Below are 27,645 nucleotides of genomic sequence, written 5' to 3'. Positions count from 1 at the left end.
AGCAACCTCTGCAGAGCTCCCATTCATCCGCCGCTTTGCTCACACCTCCATAGGCCGGGGAAGGTGGCAGAAACTGTGCGTTTAAAGGCTTGGTGAAGCGTGAATTGAGTTTGTACGGACAATTATCGGTAAAAAAGATTACGAAGAGTAAGCACCGACTTAAGCTTATAGCCAAGGGAGCGTCTTTCCGTGCTTACAGCCCTATTCTTTTCCACGAGCAGGAGATGCCCAACCCTCCCCTTCGGGACGGCGCGTGCTGAGCCCTCAGAGCAGAGCGCCAGGGGGGGACCGGTCACCTCAGCGAACCTCCGCCCTCGCAGCAGCAGGGCGGGAAGGGCAGAGCGGGGGGACCCGAGGCGGACAGCCAGGCCCGCAGGCGGAGCGGCGACCGGACGGCCGTTCCCGAGACGGGGCCGGGCGCTGGGGGGCGGCCGGAGCCGCTACTTATAGGGAGCACGCCGCCGCCTCAGCAGCGCCGTCGTCGCCATGGAGACAGCGTCGGGCCCGGCCGGCACGCCGCTTCCTGCCGGTGCCTCGCCACTGGGGCCCGGGCGGAAACACGCGAGGCCCCGCCGGCGCTGCCCATCGCAACGCCGAAGCGGCGAGCGGAGGTTAGGTTTCTCACCGGACGACTGATGCCGGGGTTCGGCAGGCTGCGCGGTGAGGCCGGCGGCGCGGGGTAGGTGGGTGCGCGCTGCGCTGCTCCTCGCCGTGCTGTGAGGGGCGGTCGGTCTCGCGCCGGCGGTCGCGGTGGGCTCTCGCGCCGCTGCTGCGCTGCAGAATGGCGGGAAGGGGCGGCATGGCGGGAAGGGTCTCAGCCTGCGGCGTTACGGCCGGGGAGCCTCGTTGTTTCGGCAGTTAAATAAACAAACGAACGAGAGCCTCTTCTTCCTATATTCAGATAGCAAGTTCTTTCCCTGCTGAGGCACAGCGTCACTTCCCCAGATCAGGTCCCCCTGATCAATCGGCTGCGCGCGTTGCTCGAAACAGAGATAGCTGCAAAACAGCAGCTGAGACGCGGGGTCTTCTCTGAGAGTCTGTGTGCAACTGCAGCCACAGAGCACGCACAGAGCGAGGGCGGGGAGCAGCGCCTAAGCGCTCTAAGTGAGCAATATGCTAAAGTGTGCGTTATCTTCATGCGAATAACGCCACCGGAAGCACTCAGTCCCTTACTGTTCTCTATTTATTGCAGGGCTGTTCCGAGCCCAGTGTATTCTGCCTGATTATCGATATTCAGAGATTACATTTTCTCACTTGCAAAAGTCTGTTGCAACAGCTAATCATCCTCCGTTAAAAATTGTCCTTAATCCTAAATTTCAATGCGCCTGGCTTCTAATTCCTGCTACCAGTTCATATGTACCTTTTGCCCTTTGCAGCAGTGTTTTAAACATACCTACACAAACAAGCACTAATGATCCTTTTTGTCCCTATGGCCCGCAGGCTGTGTTACCAGCTGCCTGTAGTTCCTCCCTCCTCTCTCTTCTTAACTTCCCTTTTCAAATTGTACTTAGAATGATTGCCTTTTCTTACACAGCACTGAGCAAATCGAGGCCAGCCAGAGATGGCCGTGGAGCAGACAAGAGGAAAGGACTGGTACCAAATCCTGGGCGCGCAGCCATCAGACAGCCCAGCAGAACTGAAGCAGAAATACCAAAGGCTGGCTTTGTTAGTAAGTATCATTCTGCTACTTGTGCGGAATTAAGTTTTAGAAACAAAGTAAAAACTGCTGCTTTGATGCAGAAATTGAGTGTGTCCTCACTGATGACACCAAGCTGGGGATTGTCTCAATCTCCCTGAGGGTAGGAAGGCCCTATAGATTCACCTGAACGGGATGAGGCCAGGGGGATGAAGTTCCCCAAGTCCAAATGTCAGGTCCTGCACTTTGGTTACAACAAGCTCAATGTGCTACAAGCTTGGGGCATCCTGGCTCACATCAGAAATAGCGTTGTCAACCAGAGCAGGGAAGTGATTCTCCCTATGTACTCAGCACTGGTGAGGCTGCATCTCAGTTACTGTGTTTGGTGTTGGTCCTCTCACTATAAAAAAAGACATGGAAACCCTGGAACCCAGAGAAGGGCAACAGGGATGTGAGGGGTCTGGAGCACAAGTCTTAGGAACAGCTGAGGGAACAGGAACTATTCAGTGTGGAGGAGGCTTAGGGGGAACTTACAGCTCTACAACTCCCTGAAAGGTTGTTATGATGAGGTGGAGGTCAGCCTCTTATCCTCAGAAACAGTGACAGGACAAGAGGGAATGGCCTCAAGTTGTACTAAGGGAGGTTCAGGTTGGATATAAGAAAAGAGTTCTTCCTGATAGGCTGCAGTAGTAGAATGTATAGGATGAAAATTTGTGAATATCAATTTGGGTTTTATTTGAAGGCTTCTTGTGCGCTTTTTTAGAGTCATATTTTTAGTCATGCCTTAAGACATGAACTTAGTGTTCGTGTTTCCCATTCTCATGGTTTTCATATGTAGCAGACTCAGAGATCTATGAGATCACTTCAAGTTAACTTGGTTCCTCTGTTTTAACCTCCCACATAATTCAGGCTTTATAATGAAGAGATTGTTTAGCCCACCTTTAAGAGCACAATAAGGCACATATATAGGCGATTCTGTAAACTAGATTATTAGTATTGGCAGGGCTATAAAGAGTATATGTACATCTAGACTTACTATATTTCTAGGTGAAAAATTCTAGTGTAGAGGCTTTTCTTTAGAATCTGTGCATTTGTGGTCTAAATGGTCAGTGCTCTCTGAAAAGAGAGTGGGAAATGTTAGCAAACATTAAGGTTATTTTCTTCCTTTTTTTATGCTGTTTAGCTCTAGAGGTTCCCCCCCCCCCCCCAATTATCAGTGATGGATCTGTTTTTCTAACTAAAAAGCCATACTGATGTTGTCTTGTAGGTGTTTTCTCCAAGGCAGATCTGCTGCTTGTCAGTTGTTAGTCAATGTTGTCGCTATTAGTCTTTCTCTTCTAGTAGAGCTGCTTACAGACCTTTCCTGTTCTTCTATATCTTTCATATATTCTTATGTTTTATATTTCTTATATTCTGTTTTTCTTGTTTTCCCATGTGTACTTATTGACGCAGCATCTAGCACATTCTACTGTCTGTAAATGCATGGTGGTAATAAATCAATTACTTCTACACATCCTGTAAGCCACTGGCTACAGGAGGGACAGGAAAGTACAACACATAGCACATGGTTCCTGTGTGAAAGTCACTGCATTGACCCAGAGTGTTTCATGATTTAAAATGTTAGAAGTTCATGAAAGAAAAGTCTGTGGTAGCATGTTAGCATGAAAATGCAGTCTCAGATCCAGAAACCAACAAGCTGTGGACTTCTGAATAAAGGTGGAACATACATATGGGAGCTGTTACTGTATTTTTGTCCTATCCTGATGCTATTCCCTAGGCATCCAGTGTTCATTAGTACTGTAGCACTAGTTGGACTTCTGTAATGCTATAATGGGATGGAAAGTACTGCAATAATGGCAGGATGGCAAAGTCTTTGCAACAAATGAGAATGAACCCGAATGCAGTAGCCATACATAACAAAACACAAGGAAAGAGCTACTTACCTTTGGAAGGCCTCCAGTAGGTAGGGATCTCCTGCAAGAGATCCCCTCACCTCCATTGGCAACCCTAAATGAGGTCTGGGAAGGGGCAGATCTTGGCTCCAGCCCTTTCAGTCACTCAGGTACATTGCATGCACCTGAGATCCCCTGGGTTGAGCCCACCTTCGCACCAGCTGCTCAATCACTGCTTCAAGCTGTGACTTAGCTTTTTCACTGCAACCTCTCATCTTACCTGCTGCGTCCTGTTCACGTGAAGTAATTCCCTTGCTCCCCAAAAAAGGCTTGTACTTAAGAGATCTTAATGGTTGTACACCTCTAAGTCATAGAATGTTAATTTATGGTTTTCTGAAGCTGCTACTGTACACAGTAGGAGCATTGCTGGAGGCAGAGGATGAGTCTGTGTGCAGGTGTTTCAGGTGTTTTTGGATATGGTGGTGGTAGAGAATTAGCAGAGCAACTCCACCTTAGAAAGCTAGGATGAATGGTGAGCACTGCCATGTACTGCCTGTATAAAGATCTCTTGACAAATGCGTGTGGTCAGTGCCAGCTATCTTAAAATCAGAAAGTCTATAAAGCAACTAACATCTCGGATGCAAATTGCAATTAATATGACTTCTCTTGTGGAGAATATTCTGATCACAGATGTTCATTAGCGTCAAGCATAATAAATGTTGGAATTTATTTTTAAACATAATTCTGCTGTTAAAATAAAAATGGCAAATGCCTACGATTTCTTCAGATGATCTTCAGTGTTTCATGTTGAATGTTTGTTTTTTGCCATCTGCTGTTTTGTCTGTTTGTCAACACACTGAATACTTAGCATCCCGAATGAACAGGCAGATGTAAACTTCCAAAGCTGCAAAGAATTGGAGATCTTGCCATATGTCATCTAAAAGATAACTATACTTGCAGGACTGACTTTAACAATACAAAGTAGTAGGCAAGTAAAAAATGTTGAATTACAGCTTGCAAGAACTATTCTGAAAGGGAAATTCTCTTTAAAGTGATTAATTTGTAAAATGTAACTTGTTTTTACCAATTCCAAAGGGTTGATGATGGAAATGGTTAATGAATCATAAAAAATGAAACCATGCAAATGCACCCTTCTTGAGTGAGCACATTTACTTACCATTCTGCCATCTTTTCGTTTGCCGTACTAACTTGCTTCATTTGGCCAAGTCCCCATGAATGTTTAAGCAAATTATTTCACTGCAAACTCCGGATGATGTCTATTCCGTCTATAAGGAGAGTATTAATTGGATGCACAAAACAACACAGGTTTGACCTAAAAGTAGTGATTTTGTTGTTATTACATTATTTCTTCTTACCGTCTAAACATTTAAGTAGAAGTTCATATTTACACAATATCCTTGCAACCATGAAACTTAAAATGTTGTAAAATTTTTGCATGCTCATTTGCCTGGCACCTGCACCATCTTAATGCTTCTTACTCTTTAATTAATAGCAGCCAGGAATGGCAGACTTTTGAGCATAAGACATGCATGCCACTAGCAATTTGATCATCAGGCTTTTTTAAGGAATGGAACTTAAATGTATGCTGGCTTGTACTTCATTGTCTTCTCTAGCACAAAGCTTCAGCCAGTGACTTTGAAAAAATATCCAATTAGAAATGTGTATTTTGTAACCAGCACAGCTCAGTGCCATGAGTCCGTAATTGGCTGCCTTACATTCATTTCAAGAGGCTTTTTGAAGCATCAAAAATTTCGTGTTCTGGAATGAATCAAAACAGATTTTGAGAATTATTATGTTTAAAGATAAAAATCTTCATCTTTTATCTTCAGAATATACTGACGTTTTTGAGATGCTATATATGTATGACATTCTTATCCGTAATTATATATATTGTAGTTTTAACAAGAAAAAGTCATAAAAGGGTAAATGTTTTTAGGAGAGACAATGCCCACGTCCCCTTTCTGAGCATGTACAAAACTAGCAGAAGATAAAATCAGAGTGACAAAGAAGGAGAGATTACAGAATCTTGCTGGTTGGCCCAGCGTTTTGTGGTCAAAGAATGGGTTGCCAGATTGTTTGCAAGTTTTTCTGTAGCTGCTCTGCATCTGAAAGCTGATTTTACAGAGAATAAAGTCACCAAACATAGAAGCTTTGTCTCGCTGAGAATCAGGTGTCTGTTCCTGTTGATGCTGATGATATTATAGGATACCTTTCAACTGGAAAAAAAATTATTGTGCAGGAAAATTATATGCTGCTGTTACAATGTATGCCCTAATCTTAAGGAAAATCCATGTAATTTGAGCAGGGAGCATGCAGGAAGCTCTTATTTTTAATATGGAAAGGAAATAAAATGTGCCACTTAACACACAGTGTTACAAGGATTATCTGTTTATCAGAAGGGGTGGTGTGTGTATATAAATACAAAGAAAGCGTTCAGATGATCACTTCATCTGTTTGAAGGAGTAGAAAATTTTAAAACAAAGAGCATTAAGCATAGGTGAGAACGACTGTCAGCAGCAATAAAAAGAAAGGACATCAATAGAAATCTAATTTAATGAAGCAAAATAATTTCAAGAATTGAGCTTGCGTAGAGGAAAGACAGCTATCTCTGGAGAGAAAAGATCTGTGGTGTCCTATCAGATCTACGGACACAGCTGAATTTTGCAATCACAAGAAAGGCAGAGGATGTCATATATTTGAAGTCAAAAAGCTGCTTGCATTCTTACTGTTTTAAGTCCGTTACAAACTAAATTCAGTGGGAGGATGCACCTCCTGAGGAACTTTTCAGGCTGAGTTTAAGTCGAGAATTTGAATCTTACAAACTTCAAAATGTTTTCATTTTCATCAGCAGTCTCGTAACAATAATTTTCATAGTGAAAATTATGCAGCAATACCTACTGTGTTTTTCTTAACAGCCTTGAAGACATTCTGTTAGTGTGCCTCGCTGTAGACTGACTGAAGTTAGTACTTAGATATCATAAAGTTTGTTGCAAAGGAATGCCTATTTGGCTCTCCTTTATTTTCAGCTGTTCTTCACATCTGATTTACTGTTTATAACCTTAATAAAATACAGTTGGTTATTTTCTCAATCTGGAACTTGAAGAATTGGTTATTAACTTATACAAGTATTTAACAGAGCCTCATTAGCAAATGCCTAGTTGAAACAGCTTGATTGGGTGGCTCCTGGTCATGCCAGTATTCCTGCTGCTCTTTCCAATCTGACAGCATTTGTTTAACTCATCCTTGTGTTTTTTTGTGTGTTTTTTTCTTCTTTTTTACACTAGAGGTCATAGCAGTATTCAGTATTAAGTCTGAAGAACAGGCATTTTCACCCTGTCAGTGATCACACTGCAGAAATGGAAACTTATTAATCTGAATGGTGTCCTGGATTCATTGCATGTATCACAATAGCACTTAAAAACCAAGCATTGTGGAGATCCATGGTACCACTGCATGCAGAGATGCAGACAGCCATGTCCAAGCAGAAGCTCTTGCTTTCTTAGTTGGTGTGCTGGGAGAAGTGATGTTGGCTGCAGCTGGTCCTCAGGCATCGCCTGATGACATTATGGTACTGACCAGGAAAACTGTTAGCCCTCATTTGGTTGGGCAGCTGGCTAATCAAATGAAATGCAGTGATTAACAACTGATGGATCAGCACGCAAATGGAAGGTGCACACTGGCCACATCTCTTACAGGGAAAGGCTGAGAAAGCTGTCCTGACTTTGCAGCAGTGAGAGGTTCAAGGATACAGGTGAAGAGAGAAGGGAACTGGATGTAGTGAAGTACCACAGCAGGAACGGGGGGATGTGACAATATTGGTAGGTAGTGCTTGAAGTACTCATTTGTCAGAGTGAGTGTCCAGCATGCTGCAGCTTACATGAAGCAGTGCCTCACTTTTTATTACTTCAATGTCATTTATGAACACAGTTGGCCTTCCGTGCTGCAGGCACTCACTGCTGGCTCATGTCCTGCTTCTCGTCCACCAGGACCCCAAGTCCTTCTCCACGGGGCTGCTCTTATTTCATAAGTTATTGATCATAGCAATAAATTAAAAATAGAATCCAAATATGTAATGTAACTATTATGGAAATGGGGAAAAGCAACGCGTTAGTTCTTTCTTTTAGCTTTAAACAGCGGTCAGAGACTGGAACGGGCTTCCTAGCGGTGTGGTTGGTGCCCCTGCCTGTCAGTGTTCAAGGGGCATTCAGATAATGCCCTCAGTAACATGCTGTAACTTTTGGTGAGCCTGGAAGTGGTCAGACAGCTGGACTGCGTGGTGTTTGAAAGGCTCTTCCAAGTGAACTATTCTAAGTGTGCTCTGAATGTGTTAACTGTCCCATCCTTCCTGTTTTGTCTCAGTTGATCACAGCTACATTCTTGCCTCCCATTCAGCCCAAATGGTCAGCAGACATGAGCTCACTTGAACTGATTTGCTGCAGGAGTGAATTCTCTACCTAAAAGGGCTGTCCTTAGGACACATTTTATGTTATTATAGTAGAAAAGTCCAAGTCCAGCTTTTTTTCTATAGTCTTGTCAGTCTTTTGGATATTTTACTCCAATCTTTTACTTTTCTGTATGTTAAAGTACCATTTCAAAGCTGAAAAATCAATAGTCAGATATTTTAAAAGCCTACCCTTTATTATTTATGCCAGTAAATTATTATTAACAACAAAATTCAGACCTAAAAATGTCCATTCTTAAAGAACCTAAAGATGAACAAGTCAAAGCAGGATCTTAGCCAATTTTTTTTCTTTTCTTGACATTAAGTGGAAGATTCTCTAGGTAGGTGTTTTGAGGAGAGGCTGACCAAGAGCTCTTCTTTTCAGAGGCAGCCATCTTCTTGCCAACAAATAATTCCTACTAATACAGAAAAGCAAGGCAAAATATGGGTATAGTACTATTCTCTCAGTCTATCTATTGCTTCACTAACAGATATTATTGAAGCTCAAGTGAAGCAAACCTTGGATTATTCCTTTACAGTTGCTGATCTATTCTGGATAGTGATTTTACCTTTTCATCTACATCTCTGACTATTCTTTCATAAAATGTGGATATTCTGTCAAGACTAAGGCTGTATGGAGTGTTTATTAAATAGAAATGGTTAAAAGATCAATCAGAAGTTCTGCTGAGTGATTTCCTTGAGTCATTTGGAAAATGTCATCTTGGTAGTTATGAGGATACACTGCAAAAACTGTTTCCTGATTACACATGAAGAAATTTGCCAACCTTTACCAACATCAACGCATAAGTTAAATTAACAGCAAACTATTAATCAGTCCGGATACAATGACTTGAAGAAAGCACTTGGTGAGAGTAAATCCAATCCAAGCTAGATTTTGTGTAGCTATTTGGATTGTTTGGAATTGTTTGATCACCACAGCCATAACATTTTCAAATTACTGGAAGTAGAATCTTTATGCTGCAGTGATATCTGTGCAGTAATGGAGCGTTTGTGCCTTCGGCTATAAGCACAGCATGCTTAACGGCCTCTGACTTTAAGTACTGAGACTTCTCATGAAGTTGTAGACTTTTTTGGTGTTGACTAAAATATGAAATGATATGATTGTGTTTGTATCACTTGGATGTTGTTTGTTAACGTTATCTTTCGGGCTAAGCTGTCTCCTACAAAAGTAGGATGTATCTTCATGGATTTTTCATACAGGTATTTTCTAATTCTGTTAATGTTTAGCTTTTCATGTCTATTTTAAAAGTTGTAATTTGGTTGGAGCCTAACCTGTCATTTTGAGATCCTGGATAGCTTCAAATACCAGTGATAGGGAAAGCTGAAATAAATATTGAAACAAAAACTTTAGAAGTGTTATGCAATTATGTCCACTAATATATCAGCTAGTCGTTTGCTCGTCAAGCTTCAATTTCCACAGTGACTTCTGAAACTGAAGTGCTGGAGAGACTTAAATTATTTTGGAGTCAGGTGATAAGCATAATATTTAAATCTGACCTCTTCCATTGTCTGTCTGTTGAGGCATTCCAAGTGAATTTGAAAGGTAGTGGTACACCTTGATTTGGAGTACTGGTTTACGGATGGTCAGCAGAACGAATTCACAAGCTGCTTTGTGCTCAGCAGTCGCAAGCAGTTGCCAGGTATCCAAGCTGTTGGCTTTCTAGGCTGTGGAAAAGTCTTCATCTTGCAAGTCACTGTGTCAGCTGAAGACCCTACCTGTCTGTCTCTGCCCTTCTGCCAGATGCTTCTTAGCCACGAAACAGCATCCCGTGGGCTTTCCTTCACCCACTACCAGTCCCTGTCGCCGGGAGAATTCATGCCCTTTTTTTTTCAGTGTTTTAAGCAGCTCTAGTTTGTACAATACAAGATTTTCCCTTTGCTTCGTATGAAAAACACATTTGCCCAAACTAGCTTTCTGACCTTTTGTGTAACTGCCATAACTGTTTGATTAGGGCCACGTTACAACAACTGTGACTTAATGTGACATCCAATACTGTAAATTGTGAGCAAAAAGGGTCAGGACTTCATAAATAACCTTTAAAATTCCTTTTGTATTTTCACCTTTATACTACTCTAAGTTTTAAAATGGTTTGTTTCTTCCCTTCCCTTACTATGTTTTGCTTGTTTTATTGCCTTACTTCCTCCTGTGTTGCAATATAGTTCCCAAAAGCGTTTTAAGTGGCGTGTGAGACTCTTGGGTGGCTCTTCATAGCAAAGTGAGGAGCCGTGGAAGCAGAAAAAAGGGAAGAAGGAACTGTTTTGAAAGTCCTGCTTTCTGGTAGCTACAGCTCCTCTTTTCTTTCCTCTTTTTTTTTTATACTTTCATTGGAAAAGTTAATCTTTGATTCTGTTTATACACTAACAGTTGTGGGCTCTTTTCCTCAATAAAAACTGGTAGTTTTACATATTGTTTCTAATGTCAACTTTGTTCTAGAGCTGAAAAATGAGGAATGTGAGTAGTTGATAGGCAAGTTATGTGAGGTAATTCATGCTGTTTTGTTGGACTCTTCTCAGGCCAATGGGGTTCTATTTTTTCCAAGCTGAAGAAATAGCAGGGGTGAAAGGACTGAGAGTCCTAAAGGTCGAAACAGAAGTAACAGCAGTATTGTGATCCTGCAGAACAATAAAAGCAGTTGCATTAGAAAAGGATTTCAGTTCTACATGCTACAATCCTTAAGTTTCAGTAATTGGTGATGAGCAGCTCCATAGTGTGAGACTAGCTCTGCAGCCACGGGACTTTGCAAGCAGCATTGAACTGAAAGTGACTGTTTCCATGGAAGGTGAAATTTACGTCTATAAAATATAGTGAAAATCACATTGCCAATTCTGCTACTGTTGCAGCTAAATGCAAAAGCCAAGCATGCAAAAGACAGGGATTTTGGCTGCAAACACTAAATGCAGAGGAGAAAAAACGCATTTTCACGTCCTTCTGATGTCTCTCAGCTCAGGTTCCTGGCCAACTTGACAAGATTGAGATTTTTAGGTGTATAATATTACCATGCAGCACCTTGGTCAGAAATTGTGGTTGTCAACCTGGGAATTCAAATGTGAAAGCTGTAATGGTGAATTTCTTGGGTAATCAGAGAGAGAATAGATGAAGTTTCGTGTATGCTTAGGAAAAGCATACATTACATTACATTAAGCAGAAAATGTGGATTAGCCTTAAAAAAAAAAAAAAAAAAAGGCAAATTAATGAGATTAGGACAATGTAATTTATTCTGAGATTTTATGTTGTAATGGCACTGTTGAAGACTCCAGTAATTTTGAAGAATTGGCAGCAGTGAATTGACTGTATAAACCTCTGAGTTTTTACTACGCTGTATTGGTGAATGTCAGTTCTGTGGTCTGCATAACTGTTAGGCACTGCTGTGTACCTTTAATAATAGCTTTTAAAATCTGTTCATTTTTAAAATAAACTATGTTGGGATATTTGTGGGTGTTTTCTTTTGAAGTAGTCACTGAGTGGTGAGTAATTAAATCTTACAGAAAGCTCTCTTTTTCCTTCCTTGTGTCCAATTGATGACTATTTTCTAGAAATGCCTTGAGTCACAGCAAATATCTCCTTGCAGCAACAGCTACAGCAGCAATGATGTCTGAAATATTTCTCTTCCGATGGTTCTTATTTGACCTTCATGAACTTTGAGGTCTGCTGTGCTGGATGCTGCATGCAGAAGTGGTTATCGGTGTTCAGAAAGTGCTGTAAAGATGGATTATGATTGCAAAACATACAAGCAGTTGAATATTATGTAGGGAGCTCAGATGGGTGGTTGCCTCACAGTTTGGGATTATGGCAGACTGTAGGAGGAAAAAAGGAGAAGAATGGGTACAGTTTTCACCTTCTGGTTTATCACTGAGCAATACTAGAAAAATACAATAGAACAGGTAAGGCATAAGGAGAAACCAGGAGGAAAATCCCAATGAGAAAGAATCATCCTGGAGTGGAGGCTGGAAGCAGCAGAGCAAATCAATAACCAGATCAGGTAGGAAAAGGCTGAAGTTGTGAAAAAGCTAAAAGTTTGTTTTGGGTGGAAGAAAAAGGAAGAGGAGATGGATTGAATTAATGAATCCAGAAAATAAATTCCTTGCTCTTTTGTCAAGCTGCCTTTGGACAGACATCCTTTGGGGGAATTTTAATCCACTTCTGTATGAACAGATTGAATGTCACAAGGAACGCTTCACTTTGTTCCTCCTCTTTACAAGTGGGACAAACAGGCTCCGCCCATGTTCCCTGCTAACTTCTGCCAATTGAGTGAACATGTTGAAAAGACTGACTGTGGGCTACGAAAGCAAGTTTAAGACCTGGAATCATTCTTTTCATGGAAGTGAACAAGTTTCACGTTTCAGAGAGAGTGTTTTGTTGCAAGATCGCTCCCATAAGAAAAGTACTTTCAGTGTAATTTTGGTTTGTGCTGTTGTAGCGCGAGACCACACCTCTCTTTTTTCTTTTCCTTCCCGAATACGTGCTGGTGGAAGCTTTTCGAGGCTGAATTGTGCTACTGTCTTCTCAGTTACCAACAGCTTACGTGGATGTAAACAAGTGTGGACTCTGATCAGGTGAATGCCCTCGTACCTCTTTATGTGGGTATACTAATTAAATGCATGCACTGCATCCCTGGTATTTTTACAGATTAAGCACCTCATGTTCGGCCCACTTAACATTCATCTTGCACATTAATCTTTGTATGCAAGACAGGATATGATCATGTCAGTTCAATTTAGAAAGCCTGTATGGGAGGCACTGTGAAGGAGATACTTACGAACCATTGTAAACTTTGTTTTCTCTCGTCTCCATTTTTCACAACGCCAGTGCGGCGCAGAGACAATGCAGTGTTTGCGATGCAACCTTCTGCTAAGCATTAGGTGGCAGTAGTGTGTTGTATTTGGCAACTGCTTTGTCGTTTGTTTTTTCTCTCCTGCAGTTTTTATTGCAGTCTAATCAGTGGAGATTACGTGCGTGTTATTTCTTGCAGTTTTTTATAAAATACCATTGGAAATTTGGACTTTATGGGGCTGTAAGGGCAGCCGTTTGGGCTCTGATATACATAGGTGAGATCAGCTTGCTCTAGTTTCTGCATAGTATTCCTTCCTTTTTTCCGAATAGACACTATTAACTGCAAATGATCTGATTAGGTCTATGCCATTACTGGCCATGCGTATTTGTTTCTGCAATCTTTTCATCACTTGTAGCCACTTCTAAAGTTAATATAACCTGTTAGATGAAGTATGTTATTTTATACTTGTGTTTTTCATTTATTTTTCTAAGAGGTTGAAGAAAATGTCGGTAGGGCCATAAATAACTTTTCATCATAGTGTTTTTATTGTCACTCCAGATCCTGCAGAAATGCAGTTACCTCGTGACCTCTTAGAGGTGTTTTTTTTCCTCCTCTCCTTATCTTTCTTTCTCACAAGAAGCTCAAGGAGTTTGGAAGGGGTGCTGCATTGTATTAATTTGGCAGGATGATCAATTAATAGAAGAAGAGCAGGAAAGTGTTGACAGAACATGCTATCTAATTAGTACCTGATGAACCATATAGGCCACAGAGCACAGCGCTTCAGGATGACTGCTTTATGAGACCTTTATTTGCAAAATAAACCTGTAGAAAACCCAAAGGAATGTTTGAGCACAGTTCCAGTGAGGGAAATTTTCTGATTTTCTGTGATTTTTTTCTGTGTTTTTGTGATGAAAGCCTTCACTTTTCACTGGTATCCTGGGGAAGGCTGAGAGTGCTTGACAGCATCACAGCCATTCAAAGCATCAAGCCTTTGTTTTGTATAAGGCTTCTTAAAAATTGTGGAACCTTTCATTTGTTTAGGTCTTTTTATTTTATTTAAGAGGCGAATTGCAAATTATGGGACTAGATGAAATGAATATTTAAAATAAAAGTACGCAGTTTTCCTTTCTGCTTTTTGGAGCAGTGCCTGATGGCTCACGTGATGCAGTGAAATTACTGTAAGAGCAGGTAGCACCACAAGGCTTTAAGGTTCTGCTCTGTTTTTCTAGTATGTGTTTGAAATTGGTTTTCAGTTGAAAATTAAGTGGTTTTGTCATGAAAGGCTCCAAGTGCCTTTCCAGTACAGCCAGACTTACTTGGCTATGGGGAGTAACTGTTTCCCTTGTTGTTTATGAATCTATCGATAATTGATTCATATTGTTCATTCAGAAATTCTCTCTCCTCCTGTGATAGCAGGAAAGTTTAATATTTACGTGTTTAAATCATCTTTTCAAAATTAGTTCATTTTTCCCTCCAGCTTAAGTTTCTCTGTTCTACTAAAATAAGCCAATGTCTGTTTTAGAATAATTTTTCGAATAGATCTCTTAGATCTTTGTGAAATATGGAAGTGTTCTTTAATCGTGACCCAGTTTAATAGTTTCAGATGGTGAAGTTGCAGAATGGCTTCTTTCTGTGACTTTCCAGGGAGTGCCACAGGGCAAGGGCCGAGTGTATGTTACATTTTTCTGATAGCTCAAATATATAGTGTAGGTAATGCTGAATACATATGTTAATTCTATTATGTGCTGATCTGTGGGATTCAGTGTGGCAGTGTATGTAAAAGTAACAAAAGAGTGAACTTTAAAAGCATTAGGTAGTTCCCGGCATGTTTCAGTTGCATTATAAGATTCCTTCTTTTGTGCTGTGTCCAGCTTTATCTTTTGGTGCTCTGTAAATTGCTCTGGAGCTTTAAAAACCGACAGTATAATTTAATCAAAAATATTCTGATGAGCCTTATGATGCCACAGTATAGAACTGGAAATTTGCAGCTCTGCTGGGGAGCAGGGTGAAGAAGAGGACGCACTTTCTTGAGGTCTGGGGCTTTGAGCAGCCACACTTCAAACTTCCTGACAGACATTTTAAGAAAGGTTCCCGTTGTCAAAAACCTGAAGTCAGTGTGACCTTGCCACAGAAGCAAGATTTTTCCACTAGCTATCACATTAATCTCTTATGTTCACGCTTCATGGTAAGAGACTTTCAGATGGGCCCTTCTGAACGAAGCATTAGCAGCAACAAAACTCTTCTAGTTTCCAAATCAAATTCTAGAAAGAGAGATGCTGCACCGGGCTGAATTGTCCACACTTGATTCCAAAGCTGTGGGAATCATAGCAAGAGTGAACTCTGACTTTTTGTGGAAAGAGGAAATGACAGGTTGAATACCCATCTACAGCCTGCTGTATTGTTTAGATTCCAGACGTGATTTAGAAGAGCTGTTGATTTCTTACATGTTTATAGATGTGGCTGAAGCACAGTGGCCACGTGGCCAGATTAAGGAGTCTTGTTTTAAGAACTGTAAATTCTTTCTAAGAAGTCTGTCCACATAGCCTGTAAATAGTTGCAGAAGTGGATGCAGGTGTACGACACAGTCCAGCTCTTCCTCAAAAGTTAAAACCTCTTGATTCCTGTGAGCATTTGGTCAGACCTACACAGATTTGGTTGTTGGTTTAAATCTAGCCAAGGCTGGTGGTGTCTTAATTGCTACCACAGAGCAGCCATTTGGCCTGTGTGAGATGAATGTTGTCAGAGTACCTTCTGCAAGGCGGACATTCATCCACTGGGAACGTATCAAGAAAGTTTTCATTAATTGGTCCCTTTGTTGGCATTTGTGGCACAGCAGCCAAAATCTGACTATGAACAGACACTCTGTGTTGGGGGTGAGATTTATTGGCAAGTCTCAGTACAAGAACTGGTATTTACTACATACGTTGTAAGCAGGAGCAAAAGGCTTTCCTCTTTAGAACAATCTGCCATTAAATTTACTCTATTTTTTTCTTCAGATACAGAAATGTAGCAAGGACTTACAGAGTACAGTGGGAAATTAAGCATATTAACAGATTTGTCCTGTGTAATGTTGACTGTCTTGCAGTTTTCTTTTAGCAAGATGCAAAGTGTTATGATGAGCTCTGTAGTCTACAGACAAATTTACACGGACCTACGAATACTTGTGTCAGATGGGAACACTGATAGTTTGTGTCCTGACCTCGTTAGCTTAACTTGTAGATAATAACAGTCACAGTTAATAATGCATAGAGCGTATGAGAAATGTTTTTAAACTTAGTTGGCAATTTTGATGTGTTCATGTTATCTCGTGCACGTTGCTCTTTTGTTGAAATTCTTGAGCTGTGTTGTATTGCAGGAGGCATACAGACTAGTAATTATTTCTGTATGTTGGCTTTTAGTGCAACGCTCCTGATTGTTGCTGAACTTGGAATAGAACAAGACAGTTCGTATTAGGTTTTCTATATGTTCATACATATTGCCTTTGAAATTTTAGGGTTTGTACTGTGGAATAAAGAAAAAAAATGAAAAAGTCTGGTATTAACTAAACAAATGGCCATATTGACACTGAGAGAGAGTTTGGACTCTGAAATTTGAATATACTGGCTAATATACAGATTGACCATCCTTCCCCCTCCCCCCTCCCCCTTTGCCCACTCCCCCCTCCAAATATTGACGATGAGATTTTAAAAAGGCTTGGTAATCTTTACAATTCCAGTTAGTAGCCAGAATCTCATTCTGTTGGATTCCACTCTGTGAATCTGGAATTTGAATATAATGGCATTTTTTTTATCTGAACAGTGTAAAATCCAACTGCTGTGTCCACTTATACTCATTTAACTCTCCCATCATTGGAATGGACGTCGATGGTGTGCACTGCTGTTATCTCATCGTTCCCAGTGCTAATCCACAGTCACTTTCACTCTTACATAGTTAATCCAGCCAGCTCTTTACAGCATTTCTCAACTATTACCTCTTCTGTTTGCAATTTTAATTCACTCCTGCCATTCACAAAAAATGGTAGCTACGCCAGATACCAAGCAGTGCTTTATCTGCAGTGTTTGGGTTGAGCTCCTCCTGACCGTGACCACATTTCTTTGGCACTGCTTATTTTTTAATACAAACGCAGTTCTTTTTCCAAGGTGCAGGTTGCACTGTAAGTCAGGAACACTGTTACATTTATGGTAAGAAAAGAAAAAAGAGAGAATACCCACCACAACAAAACCAAACAATTCATGCTTTGCTAGACCTCTTATTGCTGGGTGCATTATGTTGAACAATACTGTCAGACTGTAAATTTGTCATGGCTGCTGCTGTATGTCTAAGACGGGGAAGGATGCTGAGAGATACTCCATCATTGACCCATATTTAGTCACTAGATGTAGTTCCTGCAAAATCGTGTGGGTATTTGAATTCATGTAAGTAATCTCTTTAAAATCTTTTGACTTGATTCACTTAAGAACTTCAGTCAAATCTCTAGCCTTGTATCTGCAATTATACATACACATCCCTACTGAAATGAAGCACAAATGTAAGACATACCGATTAAATTTAGCCAAGTTAGAGCTCTTAGTTATCTATAAAATACATAGTAACAAATTAAAGCACTTTTCCACAGTTAAAATAAAAATCTGGCTGTAGTAATAGCAGTAGGAGAAGATAAAGCCTCCTGTTTCGATGTATGGAACTGGGGACGTGGTGCATCTTCGGATTTTAAAATAAATATCCTTTTTGGACAAAGTAATCATTGTAGTGCAGTAAGTAACAAATGACTAGAAATAGTAATCTTTAACCTTTTCTGAACATCACCCTTGTAATTTGTCACATAGAAGAGTGCTTATGAATGAAAGTTTGACTATGTAATGCAGAGTAGTTATCATGTATTCCATAGTTCAGCAAGAGACTGCAGTCTAGCATAAAACCATGGCTGTATGCTTCACCCCTCCAATAAATCGTTGTGTTAAGCTGATTCTCCCTGGGCACTGTAAATTTCTTTTGAAGAGTGAGTTCATTAGCACCAATAAGGAATGTACATTAAATTGATTTAACTAAAAATTTTCTGCTTGCTAATTTGAATTTGATTAAAATCAATCAATCCCATTACCTTTACTGCATGAAGTTAAGTAACCTGTACAAGAGCTAGGAGGACAGGGACCTTTGTGTGTCACCTGTGTTGCTTGATTTGTGCAACCAAAACTCAGCCAACTATCTTAGTTTCCCATCCTGTGCAATGAGTTCTAAAGCTCTGTTCACATGGTTGCCCAGATACAGTGACCAGGTGGTCTTCATTAACTTCCATGCGGATCAGCGATTGATTTTTCAATTCTTGAAGTGCAAAATGGACCAAACTTCTCAGAGTATAAAGTAGGCAGAAATAAAGACTGTAGCAGTTGACTGTGCTATATATAGCATGTTTTGGGTCCTTTCTGTAAGTGATGGGGGTGAAAACCCCAAAAATTGGGAATTGTTTAACTCGTTTATGATTACTGTAATGCTAAAGCAAATGTTGCAACTACTGTTCTGAAGACACTGGCTATTAATGTAAGGCAATGCCCTTATAGCTGCAAGAATCAATAAGAAGTTAGTAGACTACTAGCTTAGAAGCCCACATCAGTGCATGACTGACGGAGTAATTTTTGGAAACACTCTGCAAATTATTTTGTAGACATCCTTATTTGTTTTTATAGAGTTCTATTACGTAGTAACATGTTGGTAAATGTTATTGCTGGGTTCAGAAAGACAACTGTCCAAAAGCAAACACATGAATGATCAGCAAAAAGCTATCTTTATGGAAACACTGTTTCTTCAAAAACATTGTGCATGTGTAGCTAGAAAGAGAAATACAGCCTAAGTGCAGTAACACAGCTGAAAATAGTGCTCAAGTGGCAAGTATGAATGACAGGAAGATAATTTGCACAGATTTTGAGAAGAGATCTGGTAGGAGATGCTGGTAGGCACTAACATTTTGAGTAAGAGCTTACAACTGGCCATACATAAGGAGACACGAGCAATAGTTCCATTCCTGTAGGAGGAGGCAAGTCGAGTAGAAAACAGGCTTGTCTGTTTTCATCATACGGCTCGTAACGTGTTCACAGCTGAGATTAACCTAGAAACAAAGCTGAATGGGAGGAGGAGATCAGAGACATAGATCAGATTTAACCTTCCTCAGAACAAAACTCCTGGCTGGTGTTGAGGCAGCTCTTCTGAAGGGTAAACTGGAGAGGTAAAAGCATTGGAAGCGTGAATATGGCATCTAAGAATGGAAGACAGTGCCACAAAAGAGTTTGATTAAAGTCTGAAGCACTGACAAGAGTACTGTGCACAAAGGGCAGATACTGGTGGGTTGGTTGAAAGTTTGTCAGCGTGGCTGGTGTCTGATCTGCCTGACAAGGGTCTAAAATGGCTGGAAAAGAGGACAGCTCATTTGCTACCTTACGGACGATATAGGACTGCATGGGTAGCTGAATCATGAATGGATTTTTGCTTCAAAGGAAAGTATTCTTGTATTTTGATCTGCAAGCTGGACAGTAGGATAAGGGAGTCAATGAGAACAGGTCCGAAACAAGTGCAAATGAAACAGGAAATTAAAGGTTCAAAGTGAAAGAGCAGAAGTTTGAGGATTTTTCTTAGTGTAGAGGGAAAGGCTAAGTTTATCAGATGGTAGCAGAGCAATAGCTCCAAGACAAGGAGGAGAAAATACTTTCAGAAAGGATGAAGATTTAATCAGTAAATGCCCTGCAACGTAGTTATTAGTTCTATAGGAAAGAAAAGCTGAAGGATGAACCTGAAGAGTAACGAATCTTAACACTTCATTTAAGAAATGAACACAAAAGCCTTTTCTGCATTCATTATTGTTTTTCCAGAGCATTTTTATGACACTTCCAAAAACATTTTTCAGTCCGTCAGTTGTAGTGTAGCAAAGGAAAAGTGTAACCAGTTTTGTGGGCTGCTTTTCTCAGGTGTCCTTGGCAGGAGAGAAGCTGATGATCTTAGTGCTGTTTTGGGCAATCGGTCGCCTGTAAGAAACTGAAAGAGAAGGTATGGCCTATCCAAACATACAGTAATAAGAACAGTGGTTTTGTGATGCTGCTATTCAACTGGAGCTAATGAGATTTCAGTAGCACAAAGTCTGGTACAGCACTCCTTGAGTAGGCCTATTTACTTCAAATGTTCTTTTGCATGTAAACTTGCAGGGGAGTGTTCACTGCATCATTCAAGGGCAATAAAATATGTAGCAGTCATACAACTTTTTTTTTTTTAATATGTACTGTAATGATCCCTAAAATATTTGGGGTGAATCAATTTTAAATAATAACATCTGAATTTTTAGAATAATTCATTAATATTTTTTAGGTAAAATTTTGCTTTGAGGAATAACTGCGGAATACCTACCTAAAAATATGTTCATATTTTGAAAATATCATGGCCCTGGGCAGCCTGGGCTGCTATGAAATGTGGAGGTTGGTGGCCCTGCGTATGGCAGGGGGTTGGAGATTCATGATCCTTGAGGTCCCTTCCAACCCTGTGATTCTGTAAAAGCAAATCATGTAAGCCTTTAATGTGAACTGTTTTGCTTCATATTCTTATTAAGCACTAGTTATAAAACAAGACCTTTCACATGTGGTATGCAATCAATTGTCAATTAAAATACAATTGGAAAAGCCGTGGTTTCAGAAAAATGGATTTGAAAAATGATGCTTTGAAATAGCTTTAGCAATACAATGCGATGTATGATAGCAGAAGCCTGAGTTTAGTGCCTACCAAGTAGAGGTGTGATTACTCATTTTCTAATTGGCTATTTAGAATATTAAATGTAATTACCTCTTTTTTGTTTGTTGGTTTTTGTTTTTCCCTGCTTTAGAATTCTGTCAGCTTCAGCTGGGACGCAGACTGGGGATATCTGTAAATAAACTCTGAGATCACAACTGCTTCAGTCGTATTTTCAGCAAGCTGCAAGGCAGTGTTTAGTCCCAAACACAGAGGTAACTTCAAGTGTGCTTTCCATGCCAAAAGCACCCATTTGTGTGCACATTTTGTGCTCTCAGGTGTATATGGAGAAAGGTACGCGGAAAAGAGTTGAAGATGAGCATTTTGCTCTTAGGTTGGATTGGGGATTGACACAGATAACACCTATCAGTGCAAATGACAGTTACCACCTGTTAGTGCCCAAATGGACTCCTTTCAAATTTGGGGTCCTGTAAAGCACAGGCTATGTTAGTCTTCTTGTCTTTCCGTATTGAATTGTAAAGTAAACCAGTGGAATTCAGTTAATCATAAATCTACTGAAACGCGAGATTTTCCAAGTCTGAAAACATTTGTTGTACAAGTCAGGGCCCAAACTGATGTTAATATAAGGGGCAGAAGTTAAAGCTCCGGAACGAGGGATATTTTGAGAACTAGGCATACAGGAAGGTGGTGCTTTGAGGATTACTTCCCAGCCGACATTGGAACCAAAAAGAAGGCAGAATGCTCTGCTCAGAACCAGTAGCTGCAAATGGTTTAAAAAAGTGATGCCATTTCACTTATTATTGCCAATAGGATGTAGGCTTTCTTGCAGTTATGTCCTTGAATAACCATTTCTTAATAAAATGACATACTTTCTGTAGCCAGTGATCCATGACTTTAAATATTTGGAAGGGCTGTTGATTCACTGAACTGCAAGAAATTAAAGATGCTGAGGCATATTTTCAAAAGTAGAACTACATGCTTTATAAATTACTATGAATTTGATCATGTATATTCTTTTTACTGTCTGAAGTAATGGTCAAAAAGCCTACTTACATGCAACACATTATCAGTTTACCTGCAGTGGAGTTAAGTAAATGTTGGTAGCATTGCTGAAATCGGCTATGTGTAATTTTACAAAGATGTCAGCACCTGCAACATCTCCCCTTGTTCCTGTGTTAAGAGTCCTCTGCACCTATTTCTGTTTGTGGTGGCCGTTCTCTCTCTAGGTGAAGTGTCCATAAGACCAATGATTCCATCAGCAAATTTGCCAGTCAGTGCACATGGTGACATTTGTGCCACTGGTGATTTGGTTGCCATTTCACTGGTCTAATTAAATAGGCAGTTTTCTCTTGTGCCCGCAATCATCGTCTCCCTTCCTTTGGCACCTTAGCTCATAGCTTCTCCTTTTTTTTTCCTGTCCTTTTAGCTGAATATCAAATGCATTATTGATCGTTCCTCTTCCACCCCTTCTCTCTTCCGCTCCCCTCAACTTTTTTTAATCTATTTTTTTTTTTTGATTGGCAGTATCACCCAGACAAACAGAAGGCAGATGTGCCAGCAGGAGAAGTGGAGGAGCGTGTGCAGAGGTTCATCGAAATTGATCAAGCGTGGAAAATTCTAGGGAATGAAGAGACAAAAAAAGAGTATGACCTGCAGCAGCGTGGTAGGTTCCTGCCAAGGAGTGCTGTGGTGGCAGCAGCTCTTTAAATAAGCAGGGTCTGGGAGTAGTAGTGAGATGGTATTTTGAAATGCTGTTTGTTGCTGAACCAAATGTTTCTTTCACTCTTGTCCTACTTTCAAACGTGGATCCATTATTTATAGTTTTTGCTACACATACATTAGATAGTGAAAACACCAAATTGCCTCCAACGAAACATTAGGTGGCGTTATTCCTAATAATCTGAATATGGGATTTATACTAATTATAGACCTTATCCCTTTTTAACTTATTAAGGCAGCTTCATTAAGTGTTCCTCGTTTATTTATTTTTAATTGGAGTCCCGTTCTACATTAGACTGCAGTATTTTAGATGCAGGCATTATTTAGTTTATATCTGGTGCTCGGTGTGCATGGTATGCAAGCCCTTCTGAGTCGTTACGGCACGTTCTTTCTGGCTCTTTGTTTAAGGTAGCTCTCATAATTCGTCTGCATTCTAAATTAGTCTAAAGCAAGTTTATAAACAATATTCCAGTATAGCACATTAACTGGGCAGCTCTAGCATGCATTTCTTTTCATACCTCTCAGAAAATAGCTTCTTAAAACAGTGACAGGCTGTTGTGAGAAAGAAAGGGGGGAAATGTAGGTCAGGTCTGTCACACATGGGCTACCATTACATGAAGTGATAGGCTGTCTTTCTGCTCTGGCCTCGGGATAGGAGTCCCTCAGCCTTCCATTAGAACCTTCAATAAATGTATATCCACCCTACATGTTAATGGGGGGAGTCAATAATAGTGTACTGCCTGTGGGGAAAACACTCAGTCGCACTCTGCAGTAACACACTCTGGTCCGGCATTGACGTGTAGCCACCATCACTTCTGAATGTGTCTGATAAAAGCCCACTGTCTCTGCAGCTTGTTATTGAATTCTCTTCCATTGTACATTGGCACACCATCAGACCTTTCTCTCTTGTGCTGATTTTTAACTCCCCTGCCGCTGCGGATAGCAGAACTTTGAGAAACAAAGGCTTAGTCATTCCGGTAGATGTGCATCACTGCAGGATAAAAAGAGTGATATAGAATTGTATATGCCCAGTATGAATTCTCCAGTTAAATAATCTTGTATTTCAGGCTTTGTGTGGGTTTTGAAAAGAGGGTGGGAGGGGCTAGAAAAGAAAAAAAGGAAATAGATATTTAAGAAGAAAGGAAAAAATTGATCCTGTGCTAATTTCTTATGTAAACAGTATTAGGGTCCATCCTAAATAACTTATCTCAGTCTTATTTTTCAAATGTCTGCTGTGGTGCCAGAACAGGAATTTCTGTTCTCATTGTACTGCACTTGAAGTATCAACTGTGTCTTCCATTTTCATTAATTATACGTGCACAGAAAAAAGATGAAATTTTAAAGATTAAGTTGCAAGTTTTTCTTATACACAGCCAACTTTACCTAAATTAAATTTTACCTAAATACAGCGAATTTCAAATTTTCTTGGATCAGGTAAGTCTATTAACTAAGGGGAAACACATGAAGATTTAACAAAGTACTTAGTATTGCCATGGGATTTAAGGACATTTCTGCACATCATTTCTGACAAAATTTTATTTTGGACGTCCTCTGTATTTACAGAGATTCCTCTGCATCTAGATGAGTTACTCCAAAAGCCATCTCGATGTTTTGTTGTTGTTTTTAAAAGAGCAAATAAAGAAAACCATTTCTTTTACGTGGGTATTTGGTAATGGTGAGGAAATAGGATGGGCATATTCCAGTACAGAGCAGCCTATTCCAAAAGGACACAGCGTTTCAAACTCAGGCAAACACACAACATACATGTGCAGTGTTGATGCATCCTTTGTAGCATGTTCCCTAGCAGCAAAATGACAATGAAATAAAATCCAGTTCTTTGAATGCCTGTCAAGATGCTTCTGAAGTCATGATTCCAGACAAATTTGTCGACGCTGCTGTAAGGGCTCACAGAAACAAAGGCACTGAGACAGCAGCTAAGGGGAACAGTGATGAGAAAAATAATATAACAAGTTAGTAAGACTGCAAAGCTGAGGAAGCAGAATGTGAAGATGGCAGCATGCATGTGTGTGGGTATGGCTGCCACAGGAAGAATCCCTTGCACTGCAGTCTTTTCCCCATAGCAGATATTGCTGATTTGTATGTGCTTTACTGTGTTAGATTAAATCATCGTTAATTACTGAGCTTAGGTATTCAGTGGCCTGAGAATTCTTAGAAGCTTGAAGACTATGGAGTCTATGGCTTTTTTCTGGTTGTGGGGTTTTTCTGTCTTTTTTTTTTTGTTTGTTTGTTTGTTTGTAAGTCTTTGAAAATAACAAGTAAAGATGCTTTTATATCTTAATACTGCTTTTTTCTGAAAGCATCATAGAGATCTTTGGGGCTATGGGGGCTGCATCACAGTGCACCTATTAACAATGGACTTCTTTCCTCAACAGATTTTCTCCTTAGAAGCTTTCCATTATTTGTTTTCTATTTAGAAAAGAGGAATATACATTTAAAATCAAACAGCAAAAGTCACCCAAAAGCTTTTTGGTGAATTTAGGTTGCAAACAACTTGTTCTGCAGTTTTCATAGTAAAGTCATTTGAGCCTTGAAAGTACATTTCAAAGTGTTTACGTCACAGTTTGAAAGCACAAAAAACTCAGAGACTCACTGAGATGGGAAAGGACCTTCGTGGGCCATCTGGACCCATCTCACAGCTGGCACAGATCAGTTGCTCAGACCTTCTCCAGTCCTTTTTTGATTTCTCTAAGGATAGAGATGCCACAGCTTTTTTGACAGGCTGTTCCAGTATTTTTAACCAAGTTAAATGGAAGGGCTCCTTGCATCCCGTGTCACTTGCTTAGCATCCTTCCAAGAAGTCTCCTCACTAAGCACTTACAGACAGCGAGATGCAAAACCTGTTCTTGGCTTCCGTTTGCACGCTCTGTCTCAACCCTTCGCCATATCTGTAGGCGACTGGGGTTATCCCTGGATGTCAGTGCTTTGTCCTGGGGAGCCTCAAACTGGACACAAGGCATCAGATGTCATCTCAAAAGCGTCAAGAGAGAACAGTAATAAGAATGATTCCCTAAAGATGCTGGGTGCACTTAGCAGCGCCCTGCTAACTTGTTCTGAGCCTGTTGCCCACTGGAATCCCAAGGTCATCTGGAAAACTGCTTCGTGGCCACTTGTCTCACAGAGAACTGTTGCATTTGGATATTCCAACCCAAAAGCAGGACTTTATCTTTGGTGTTCCTGTCAGCCCTTTTCTGTATTCAAGGTCCCTTTGAAGAGAGGGGGAGGGTTAGTTGGTTCTTGTTACAAAAATTCCTTCTTAAAAAGCACTTATACCAAAACTAAGCTTTTTGCACGGCCATTAATTGGAGCCTTTAGTGTGCCAGCTCATACTCTAAGTGACAGAACTATATGTCCATCTCTAGCCATGGATTTTATGGCTGTGTGGAACACAAGCCCTCTACTGCAGCTCCTTGGACTACGAGTGAAGCAGTATTTTCTTTTTTTTTTTTCATAAAATAAAATAAAAGGTCTGTTTGGAAAAAAGTTTAAATTTAAATGTTACAATTTGAAATTAAAGCATGCTTATTTTATGTAAGAGCCTCAAACTTTAGCAATTATTCGAAAAATAAATTGACTATAAGGGGAAAAAAATAAAATTCTGTAAATATCCAGGCTTTGGGTACTGTCATGACAACATTGATTGACAATACATATCTTGAACTTTGGTAATTGTGTTTACCTTGTTTTTTAAAGAAAAAAAGTCAATGCTAAGAATATAAAAAAGTTAGAGAAGTTGATCTGGTATTATGACCATCTTTACTATTACCATAAATTGTTAAGGGGGTTAGATTTCCATTTACTGCTTGCAGCCTCTTTCCTACAACTCAGCCTTAAATAGACCAAGAAATATTTATTGTATCCTCAAGTAAAACTTAAATACCTTTCCTCTTTTACAATTTCTGAATGACCCAGCAAGGGCTCTAGTAAAGCTTTACTGAAGCAAGCCGCTAATAGTTATTTAATGTTGTTCTGTAGCCTGAAAGAATCTCAGTAGATTTTTCCTTTTAATCTCTTTGAATTGCAGGCTCATAAACCTCTCTGATGAGCCTGCCAGTGTTTTCTTAGATCCTGCAGTTGAGACAATGGAGCTGCGGAATCCTTTCACCTCTTGTTGTCAGACAAATCCAATAGATGGCAAAGCCAGGCAGGCTGTACTACTTGTGAATTAAAATTTGTTTTTCAAGTTAGGAAAGATAATTCAAGTCTTCACAGTTACCCAGGAATGTTTCTGATAAGTTGCATGTGAGTAAGGCTGCCAGCTGTAAGTCAGTGCTGGTAAGGATACCATTCTTAAGTCACCTTCTCTCACTGATTTTCTGCAGAGAATCATAAGAGATGTGGCTGTGAGATATGTAACAACAATCATGTAGCTGAAACAAAGAGGAACACAAGAAGTCAGAACACTTTGTGAAACCACTAGGTTGGACGTCTGGTTCTGAGTTCCCCAACTCATATTGAGCTGTGCTTGCACGTTACAATAATTAGCCAAGGCTATTTGTGCTGTCCTGAGGTATTTTACGTTCAGTAGTACCTTGAATAGGAGAATAAGGAAAATAAAACAGCTTTGTTCAACCCTGGAGAATGAGTTTCTCCAGTTGTGATGCAGACAAGCAAATGATTGCAGCATATAAAACTGGCAGAGCAATCCCTGGGTTACGTGTTAAGTTTGGGGACTGAAGCCCGTTCAGAGTACTAATTGCAAATGAACATCCTTCTGAAATACCAGCGAGTCTACTCAGGTTTGGGCATCGCACTAGGAATAACAACTTCAGCTCAGACAGGAAGTTATCCAGGCAATGAATTGTACCTGCTGATGTTTAAAATACACCACTGTGTTTTGAAGAGTATGGTAGCAGCAAGCAGGTGATGGTGCTCCATGGTAAAGAAAGAAATACTGCATTGTTTGATTAGATAAAGATCAGAGGTGTGTGATTTTTCTGGAATGTTTAGGAATAAATGGGAACAATAAAGCAAGCAGTGCTCAAATTGCAGTTCTCTTCAGTTCCGATCACAGCACCTGGGAAGTTCTTGAATTACAATTACTGCCCCAAATTAAACGTACTTTCATTAGAAACCAACTTTTGTGTAGTATTTCTCAAAAGTTACAAAATTTTACTATCCAAATCATATTGTTTGAATTCTGTCTCTCCTGCATTCTTAAGTACCTTAACTCTGGCTTCTTGGTATCATTTCTGTTAGCATAGTGAACAAAATATGACGCCATCTCCCTTGGATGTTTTTTTTTTTAATGCTAAATGATGACTGAACAAAATCCAGAAACGGTCTGGAATCAGGAAATGGGCCCAGGAAATTCATCAGAATACAGACCTGCGATCCCTACTTTGTGTCCTTGCTGCTCAGCTCTTTTTCTTTTCATAGTGACATTTTCCAAGGAAAGAG

The 27,645-nt window shown here is 40.2% G+C and overlaps 1 protein-coding gene across 2 annotated transcripts in view; it reads left to right on the top strand.

Annotated features, from left to right (window-relative positions):
* The first annotated feature begins 592 nt into the window (after nucleotides 1-592).
* Nucleotides 593-27,645, top strand: part of DNAJC24 (DnaJ heat shock protein family (Hsp40) member C24) — a 30,424-nt gene continuing 3,371 nt past the window's right edge. Inside the window, exons 1-3 of one of the 2 annotated variants that reach the window (XM_042837349.1) lie at nucleotides 593-679; nucleotides 1,535-1,669; nucleotides 22,033-22,171. In XM_042837349.1, the coding sequence (XP_042693283.1) occupies nucleotides 1,562-1,669; nucleotides 22,033-22,171 (247 nt within the window). In that variant the 5' untranslated portion in view covers nucleotides 593-679; nucleotides 1,535-1,561. Of the gene's footprint in view, nucleotides 684-1,534; nucleotides 1,670-22,032; nucleotides 22,172-27,645 lie in introns of both variants that reach the window. The other variant, XM_042837350.1, reaches the window with a different exon arrangement.

This window comes from Centrocercus urophasianus, unplaced genomic scaffold, assembly GCF_019232065.1.
Source record: "Centrocercus urophasianus isolate 14NV4802_14NV808 unplaced genomic scaffold, USGS_Curo_1.0 seq_7, whole genome shotgun sequence".
Taxonomy (NCBI): domain Eukaryota; kingdom Metazoa; phylum Chordata; class Aves; order Galliformes; family Phasianidae; genus Centrocercus; species Centrocercus urophasianus.
Note: the sequence above shows the minus strand (reverse complement) of the source record. Positions and strands in the feature narration are given on the sequence as shown.